General features: G+C 44.4%; 1 protein-coding gene across 1 annotated transcript in view; it reads right to left on the reverse strand.

The window, feature by feature from the left end:
• The window catches only part of LOC145409096 (lactosylceramide 4-alpha-galactosyltransferase-like), a 20,736-nt gene that overhangs the window by 8,323 nt on the left and 2,413 nt on the right, over window positions 1-10,000 (reverse strand). The window contains exons 3-4 of the mRNA XM_080279640.1: window positions 5,180-5,352; window positions 4,609-4,854 (exon numbers count right to left, since the gene is read on the reverse strand). Of these exons, the coding sequence (XP_080135766.1) occupies window positions 4,609-4,854; window positions 5,180-5,352 (419 nt within the window). The remainder of the gene's footprint in view (window positions 1-4,608; window positions 4,855-5,179; window positions 5,353-10,000) is intronic.

Genomic DNA, 10,000 nt, shown 5'->3' on the forward strand with positions numbered 1-10,000 from the left:
TTAGAACTGTTAGAATTGACCTTGTCCTTTGTCCTTGCCCTTTGACCTTGCCGTGTGACCTGTCTTTGAGTGATTGTTCCCTGTTTTTCTTATTTTCTTGCCATATCCTCAGCCTTCCGACAGTTTAGTCTAAGGGTCGCCTTCTGAGTGGCATAGAAGGCTTCGTAGCTCCTCTTTCTCAGCAGCTTAGTTTGCATTATTGCACAATTACACCATCATTCTCCTGCATGCATTTATGACTTTTATTAATGTCGACATAGTTTTCCGTAGCAGTGTACAGTGGGATAGAAGATGTAATACTCAAAGTAAATCACTAAGGAAGAGGTGCTACGAAGCTACCTATGCCACTCAGAATATAACCTTAAATCGGACCCTGCTCATTGTCCTTAACCCCTCACCTGTTATTTTATAAAACTAAATTCATTCCCTGCTTTACCATACCCTGAACACTTCCACCAGATTTAGCTGAAATGGAGTGTTTAAAGATGAGTTATTTTGTTGACATACTATCTGTCTATCTTTTGCCAGACGCCTTAATCCCGTAAGGGGTGGCCACAAACAGATCGCCTCCATGTCGCCCAGTCCCCCACCATTTCATTGTTGACTCACACGGGTCGAAATTTGACATTGCCTCATAACCTTGGCCTTTGATTGTTCTCAATATTCAATCACCTCATTCTTGCCTGACCCTCAACCATTCCCCAAAGTCTGAATTAAACTGAAAGATAATTATTTTAAGGTTGATATTGCCAGGTCGGCGTTTGTCCTAGTTTTGTGATTTTCATCCCTGATATTTGATGAAGTGGAGAGGTATATGAGAGAGGGGTGTGTGAGCTGGGAGCAGGGGAGTGAAATGGCAGGGGACGGGGCGACATGGAGGCGATTTGTTTGTGGCCACCCCTTACGGGATTAGGGCGTCTGGCAGTAGATAGATAGATAGACAGATATTTTGTTCCCAAGGACAGTAAGTTACTCATTACCCTCAAAACTACTCAGAAGTTGGTTAAAATCTAATTATTTTGTTCACACACACACACACACACACACACACACACACACACACACACACACACACACACACACACACACACACACACACACACACACACGCTAGTCTTCTATATGTACCCATCTGCTTCACAAACTAAGTACTCTTCCTCAAGAAACCTGAGAGAGAGAGAGAGAGAGAGAGAGAGAGAGAGAGAGAGAGAGAGAGAGAGAGAGAATTAGACCCGGCAGTAAAAGGGCCACTAAGAGCTTGTCGAGGCTGTCACAAGTTCCTTGGAAGGGGTGGAGGCAGTATTTGGAGAGAGAGAGAGAGAGAGAGAGAGAGAGAGAGAAAGGTGAGGCAGAGAGTGGGTGAGAGTAATTGTGTGTGTGTGTGTGAAAGAGAGAGAGAGAGAGAAAGGTGAGGCAGAGAGTGGGTGAGAGTAATTGTGTGTGTGTGTGTGTGTGTGTGTGTGTGTGAGAGAGAGAGAGAGAGAGAGAGAGAGAGAGAGAAAGGTGAGGCAGAGAGTGGGTGAGAGTAATTGTGTGTGTGTGTGTGTGTGTGAGAGAGAGAGAGAGAGAGAGAGGTGAGGCAGAGAGTGGGTGAGAGTAATTGTGTGCGTGTGTGTGTGTGAGAGAGAGAGAGAGAGAGAGAGAGAGAGAGAGAGAGAGAGAATGGTGAGGCAGAGAGTGGGTGAGAGTAATTGTGTGTGTGTGTGTGTGTGTGTGTGTGAGAGAGAGAGAGAGAGAGAGAGAGAGAGGGGGGGGAAATAGACGGGAAAGGATATAGGAAAAAATGCAACGAAGAAATAGACAGCCAGATAGACAGAAAAACACATGTAGGACTTGGATAAATAGATAGATACGAGTTAGGTAAATAGATGGTTAGATAGATAGATAGATAGATAGGTAGATAGAAATTAAATACAACCAAGAAATAGACGGCCAGATAGACAGGGAGGCTGGTATTCGCGACGGGTAAGGAAGCTCCCTAACACCTCTTCCTCAGCGATTTATTTTGGGATATGGGGTGATAATATCCTTTTGTTCTTTATTTATGGAGAGTAGGGCGATTCTGGAAGGATTTATTATACCAGAATAGGACAGTAAGGTGTAGAATAAATCGCATAGGAAAAGGTGTTAGGGAGCATCCTCAGCTAAATAGAATGCGACAGAGTGATGCATGTAGGTCTTGCGCTGTTCTTTCTACTTTAAATGAATCATAGCACTAACTCACTCTCTCACTCGCTCTCTTCCTCTTGCTCTCAGTCTTGTTGAATCGCTTTGTATTGCTCTAATTTTCTCTTTTTCCTGCCCTATTTTTCTCTCTGTGCCTACCAGTCTGTCTGTCTGTCTGTCTGTCTGTCCATCTATCTATATATCTTTGTGTCTAATGTTTATCTGTAGCCGTCGTTTCTCTCTCTCTCTCTCTCTCTCTCTCTCTCTCTCTCTCTCTCCTGCAGTCCACCGGGTTTACGTTTCAGGTGAAGTTAGGACGAGAACCATACTCCTTTTACTCTAACTTGGCCCAGATTTGCGTCCCTTTTCCAGCCTATTTCACGTAGCTCAGTGGCAGAGAAAGACGATACAGTGGCTCTACATCCTTTGCATAGCACTTCTTCATGACTAGCACCATAATCTAGCCCTGAATCATTTGCAACAACTCAGTATTCAAGATGGAGAGATGGCAGTTTTAGGCCAGGTTAGAGTGAAGAGGGTATAGTATTTCCTGAAGTTTCCCCTGAAGCTCAGTTAAGTGATAGTGAAGGGATGATGAAGGTTTTACAAGTTCAAGATGGGAAATTTTGTCTTAAGGTGGGTAAGGTGTTTTGCCAGAGCTGTGCTTGTTTTTCCAGCTCTGTGTACGTGAACCCAGTGGACTGCAGGCTGAAGTTACCCCTCTCCAGCATCCTGCCATCCACCTTTCGGGGATGGGGGGATAGTGGGGGGGGGCGAATAAGGATGAAATGAGTCTTGAGGGGAGGTGGAGACTAATGATGATTGCATTTTGACGTGACTGGAGGATATTAATTACGAGGGTGGCAAGATCTGATACGGTAGTCTGTTTGGTGCTAATTTAGTATCTTAATTTAATCAGCAACGTCATCAGTAAGGTGTTTCTACTCTCTCTCTCTCTCTCTCTCTCTCTCTCTCTCTCTCTCTCTCTCTCTCTCTCTCTCTCTCTCTCTCTCTCTCACGTCGTCGTTGTGAAGTGGTTGAAAGGAATAGCTAATAAAGGCTATGTTTTTACCCCCTAGTTCGAGATTTTCCACCTTACCTGAAGAAAGCGTCTGAGAGGATAATGAACAGGTAAATATATAGATAGATAGATAGATGGATAGATAGACAGAATATAAAAAATAGTAAAAATACGCCATGAGAGATAGATAGATAGGTGGATGAGTAGATAGATAATGCATTAAAAAATCGAAAAATATAAAATGTAACATGAGAGGGAAATGGATGTTGAAAGTGGCCGGAGGATGGAGAGAGAGAGAGAGAGAGAGAGAGAGAGTGTGTGTGTTGAAAATAGCAGTGTTTTGAGATAGGGGGATGGATGTTACTGGTGAGGCGTGTTTGGTAAATGTGTTAATCTGGAGAGAGAGAGAGAGAGAGAGAGAGAGAGAGAGAGAGACTGATCAGCGTGGAGAGATAGACAAATGAGGAAGTGAAGGTGTGTTTGTGATGTTAATATGTCGTTCTGGAAAGCATAAAAAATTACCTTGAGGTGGTTTAGCCAGGTGCAGAGAATGGAGATTGAGAGACTGACTGGGAGAGGGATTTTCTGAGCTTAGGACGGCGTGGGTAATCCATCCTGACTTTCTCCTTCGTAATTAATCGTTTCCTTCTCTTACCTCATTCTCTCCCCTTCATTCTTTCTCCCTCCTTCCCCACCGTCTTCATCCATCCTCCCCTCTTCTTACCCCCTTCGCTCACCTCCTCTGCCCCCATCTCCTCCCCTCTTCTACCTTCTCTCCTCCCCTCCTCTCTCTCTCTCTCTCTCTCTCTCTCAGGGAAGCACTAAGGGGTACCGAGAAACAGAGTTGCCGGAGGTTGTGTGTGTGTGTGTGTGTGTGTGTGGGTGTGTGGGTGTGAGAGAGAGAGAGAGAGAGAGAGAGAGAGAAGGGGAAAGTGAGTAAATATCCTCTTCTCTTGCCTTGCATTATCCAACTAAGGTATTGTTGTTGTTAATGTCGTTGTTTTTGTTGTTTTATTGATGTCTGTGGTGGTAGTGGTGGTTGGTGATGGTGGCAGTGTTATTCGTGTTATTGTGGATTGATGTGTTCTTGAGGTTATTGCTTTGTTAGTGTTGTGTTATTGTTATTTTTGCTGTTTTAAATGTAGGTGTGATTGTACGATAATGATATTGCTCTTGTTTTATTGTGCTGTTGTTTTTGTTGTAGATGTTTTCTCTCTCTCTCTCTCTCTCTCTCTCTCTCTTTCTCTCTCTCTCAAAAGTGCACTCGCGCACACACACACACACACACACACACACACACACACACACACACACACACACACACACACACACACACACACACACACACAGATACACTAACAAATACTGTCTATCTAATCTTTATCCCTCTATCTGTTTGTCTATCTATCAGTGTATCTCACCTTTCTTTCAGCACCTTAGTAATCAGTTCCGGTCCACTGGCGCCCCACACACTCCCGTCAAAATTCCCGGCCATCTCCTCCAGGCAGGCTCCTATGACCCAGTGGCCGGGTTCGAATCGTAGCACCCCCGCGGCCACCCACCTGTCCGATTCCCGACCCGCGCAGTTCGGAAGGCGCGATAGAGGCCGGAGAACCACCACATCCATGTCCAGATAAATTCCTCCGTAGGTCCATAAGAGGAGCCACCTGGGGAAAAGACAAAGAACACCTCTGATAGCCGCACCCTTCCCAACCCTATCCACGTTTTCGGATATACCCCCCCTCAGACACACCCCAGTCACAACCGCCAGTACCCCTCCCCAACCATTCAACACCCCCCAATATAAACGTGACGAACAAAACTCTACGGTCGCAACTTCCCAGATTTGAAGCTTAAATGTACAGTGGCTTAGTGAGTGAGTGAGTGACACAGTTAGGGTAGGTGCTGATAATGCTGCATGAGCCGTCCCCGCAAAACACGAGAACAAGAGTAATGTATGGACTGCCTTGTATATTTACCTCATATTCTTACCTCAGAGCGTCATTGAAGTGAGAGAGGGGCCAGGAACTCTCTGCCCATTTTCTATGCGTGTACCAGTCTTGTAGGGGAGACTGGTGGAAAAGACGGGGAGCGTTTAGATGGAGGAGGCGTAGGTTTGGGTAGGCCTTAGTTAGGTTCTGTAGTAGAGGAGTGTCCTTGATTACCTGGAAGGAGATAATAGATAGGTAGATAGATAGATGAGTAGATTGATTGATTGTTGGTTAAGTAGATGTATAAATGGATGGGAGGAGGCAGATTCGATAGATACATGGATGGGAGCATTGACTAATAAAATGATTAGTTGATGGATGGATGGATTGGTGGGTAGACAGATAGACAGATAAATAGATAGATAGATAGATTGATGATTAAGTAGATGTATAGATAGATGGGAAGAGAGATTGGATAGATGAATGAACGGAAGCATTGACTAATATATGATTGGTTGATGGATAGGTAGATACGCAGATAGATATAGACAGAGAGATAGATATAGGTAGATAGTCAGCTCCTTCCATTCTGTATTGCAGGGTCCCGTTGCCTTTAATGCATCTTAAAAGGTTTTCCAAGTTGCTTTTCCTTGCATATATTTATCAAAGGCACTTACATTTTTTTCGTTCTTCCTTTTTCTTTTTTTCGTGGCTCCCAATAAGAATCATTTAATTTCTTCAATCCGGCGAGGCAGGGTATATTTTCCTTTGTGTTCTTGGTACTTAGGGATGGTTTTGTTCCTCGTCGGTTGTGGGAACTCCCTAACACCTTTTCCTAAGCGACTTATTTCGTTTATTGCCCCTTGCCCTCCGCGTGTGTTGCATAAAATTATCCCATATCGCCATACCCTACATAAATAATGTGGTACATAGGCATATTAACCAGCCATACCCAACAACGAGTCGCTAAGGAAGAGGTGTTAGGACGCTTCATTAACCGGGTAGAATACGAACCACACGCTCCTAGGCACGTATTCTCTTTGATTGAGGGAGCTCCCTAACACCTCTTCCTAAGCGATTTATTAGTCTCCTACCTGTCAAACCGGTGTGGACTATAGGTTTGCGCGGTTCCGTCAGTGCGTCAGTGCGTCCGCAGTGTCATGTCCGCTCCGTAGCTTCCACATGCATGGCCAGATTTTGATATAACTTCTCACAGTTGTTCCCCATACCATGACGGTGTGTGGCGCCAACAACCAGCCATCTACTCCCAAGGTCAAGGTCACACTTGGGGCTCAAACAAGGTCGGGTGCTGCCATACTGAATAGCCATATTTACATTAGTGTCGGCTCTGTAACTTCCACATGCATGGCCAGATTTTAAAATAACTTTACGCAAATGTTCCCTGTGCCATGATGGTGTCTCGCGCGCAACAACCAGGAAATGGAGTAAAGAATAAGCCTCATGGTCATCGTCAAACTCCATTTCCCGCTCTTTCAAAATATGGCGCGTGGAATCAAGAAGGCAGAAAGATATATATAAAAATTACTTAAACCACAGAACTGCCCTTAAACCCATAAGTGTTGAGACTGAAAAAACGACCAAAATTGAAGTCGAAAATAGCCCTTATGTCCCCCCAGCATAAGGCGCAAATTAATACGAGACCAAAATTGAAGTCGAAAATAACCCTTACGCGCCCCCAGCATAAGGCGCAAATAAAATAAGACCAAAATTTAAGTCAAAAATAGCCCTTACAGACCTCCAGCATAAGGCACAAAATATCCCAGCCCAGAAATCGTACTGTACTTTAAATTTTGGCCACACTTCCTGGGTAGACCAGTAGCTGAGGGAGAGAAATGTTTGACGTGAATTTTATATGAGTTTCCCATTGCCATTCTGAGAGAGAGAGAGAGAGAGAGAGAGAGAGAGAGAGAGAGAGAGAGAGAGAGAGAGGAGGAGGGAAGGACTACTAGCGTCTTCTGTTCCTTGTAACCTAATCTGAGGAGAGAGAGAGAGAGAGAGAGAGAGAGAGGAGGGAAGGACTACTAGCATCTTCTGTTCCTTGTAACCTAATCTGAGAGAGAGAGGGGGGGGGGAGTACTAGCATCTTGTACCACGTAGTCCAGTCTAGACGAGAGAGAGAGAGAGAGTATGGAGGAGGGTGGCGTGTGGTGGCGATAGAGGCCGGTCTTCCTCTAAGTGGTTTTGGAGATTCCGCAACCCATATCTCATAGCGATTTACTTTTCTATTCACACTGAGGTAAGGGATGGAAGGGGATGAGATGGAATGGGAGGAAGGGCGGCGTGGGATGTAGTGATGGTAGGGTAGATCTGTAGTCTAAAGGTAGCTTCGTATCGTTTTTTCTTCAGCGACTTATTTTGCCAATATTCCTTAACATCCCTATATGTCGGTATGTAGGATTGCGGGGCTTAAGGGAAAGGGTTATATAATTCCATGTCCAGAGTCGGATAGTGGGATGGAAGGAAGGAACGAAGGAAGGAACGAACGAAGGAAGGAAGGTAGGGAGGGAAGAGGAAAGATAGAAAGAAGGAGAACGACGATGATGATAGGAGGAGGTTGATGATGATGATAGGAGGAGGAGGTTGATGATGATGATAGGAGGAGGAGGAGGTTGATGATGATGATAGGAAGAGGAGGTTGATGATGATGATAGGAGGAGGAGGAGGTTGATGATGATGATAGGAAGAGGAGGTTGATGATGATGATGATGAGGAGGAGGAGGAGGGGAGGGAGAGATGTAGGAAAGGGAGGCAGGGAGTAAGGGAAGAGAGAAAGATGGAAGAGTTGCGTAATATTACATGAAGTTACGTGCATTTTTAAAGAGCTACTCTGTCCTGAGAGAGGGAGAGAGAGAGAGGGAGAGAGGGCACTGTATTGGATCAAGGTAATGTTTTTTCCTTCCATGCCTTCATTAAACTTCCATGGAATGTAATTTTCCTGGATTCCTCAGTGGAAGTTTGGCTTTGAAGAGATTGGGTGACGTAGTATGGTACTAGGGTGATGATGATGATGATGACATAGACTTTGTGATAGGGTCGGGATCTTGATGATGATGATGATGATAATGGTGGTGATGATTATGATGATGATAGACTGTTGGTGAAAGAGGTTCGGAATGATGATGATGATGATGATGATGATGATGACATAGACTTTGTGATAGGGTCGGGATCTTGATGATGATGATGATGATGGTGATGATGATAGAAAAGGAAGGGGAGGAAGGAAGGGAGGGAAATGGTAAGGAAGAGAACACCTGAGATAGAAGGGAGAGGAAAGAAATGAAAGGATTAAGACGTGAAGGGAATGGAAGGCAAAGAAAATAACGTAAAAACAGAGAAGGGAAAGGGAACTGGGAGACGAAATATAATGTAGATAATAAATGGTGGTTGCGAAGGTAGGTTTGCATCTGAGGTGGAGTGAGGATTCCAGGGGCTTGAATGGTGAGTGAGTGAGCGTGTGGCCCCATTTAATTAGGCAGGGTTTGGTTAGTTTTCACATTCTCTCTCTGTCTGTCTCTCTCTCTCTCTCTCTCTAATTGTGAAAAGGGAATGATGAAAAAGCAGGATGTGTGTCGTTATACTATCTCTCTCTCTCTCTCTCTCTCTCTCTCTCTCTCTCTCTAATTGCTCTAATTGTGATGAGATCTGGATACCGAGGAGAAGAAAGAAAATGGGATGTTTGTCAGGATGAGGGAGACTAAGTTAAATGTCCCCGGCTTCCTACTCCCGTTGTCTTTAGGGCAGGATTAGGAGGTAAGCTTCAGGGATAACTACGCTACTATCTCTACCCAGACACACCTCTGGCTCTTTTTTTCGTACTCTCCCTGCTTCCATAACCCAACCACAGCTGAAGAAAATCGTCTTAAATGGGAATAGAATACAAAAAATTTTCCCTATCATGAGTTATTTTAATGGTGATAATATTGACACTGACTCTTTCATAATATAAGCTTCTCAAACTAGAGGTGTTAGAGAATTCATTAACTTATATGGTCCGAGGACGAAATTTCTGTTATATTTTTGTCCTCTTCTAAAGATTTTATGGTAGTCACTTAAGGATATGAGAGAGGGGGGTGTGAGCTGGGAGCAGGGTAATGAAATGGCGGGGGACAGGGCGACATGGAGGCGATTTGTTTGCGGCCACCCCTTAGGGATTAAGGCGTCTGGCAATAGATAGATAGATAGACTTTAGGATAGGCTACATAGTGGAGGATTTAGTTATACAATAAAATGAAGACAGAGGGGAGCTGACCTATAGAAACAGGCATACACGGAGAGATATATAGAGGGACACAGGCAGACAGTAACAGACAGACAGATGGACAGACATATAGGAAGACAGTAACAGACAGATAGGAAGTCAGTAACAGACAGACAGATGGAAAGACAGGAAGTCAGTAACACAGACAGACAGATGGACAGACACACAGGAAGACAGGTGGAAAGACACAGGAAGTCAGTAACACAGACAGACAGATGGACAGACACACAGGAAGACATTAACAGACATACACATAGGTAGACACACATAGGCAGACAGTAACAGACAGACAAATGGACAGACACACAGGAAGACATTAACAGACATACACATAGGTGGACACACAGACAGTAACAGACAGACAGGTGGACAGGCACACAGCAAGACATTAACAGACATACACATAGGTGGACACACACAGGCAGACAGTGACAGACAGACAGATAGATGGACATAGGAAGATAGTAGCACAGACAGACAAATGGACATATAAGCAGGCAAACAAGACAGGAACAAACTGTTAGACAGACTGACAAACACACACACACAAAGAAAAAAAAAACAGGAGCAAGCAGATAAAAAAAAAAAAAAAAGCTAGCC

This window comes from Coenobita brevimanus, chromosome 79 (genome assembly GCF_032717465.1).
Source record: "Coenobita brevimanus isolate Jiangsu-jjx chromosome 79, ASM3271746v2, whole genome shotgun sequence".
NCBI classification, from domain to species: Eukaryota; Metazoa; Arthropoda; class Malacostraca; order Decapoda; family Coenobitidae; genus Coenobita; species Coenobita brevimanus.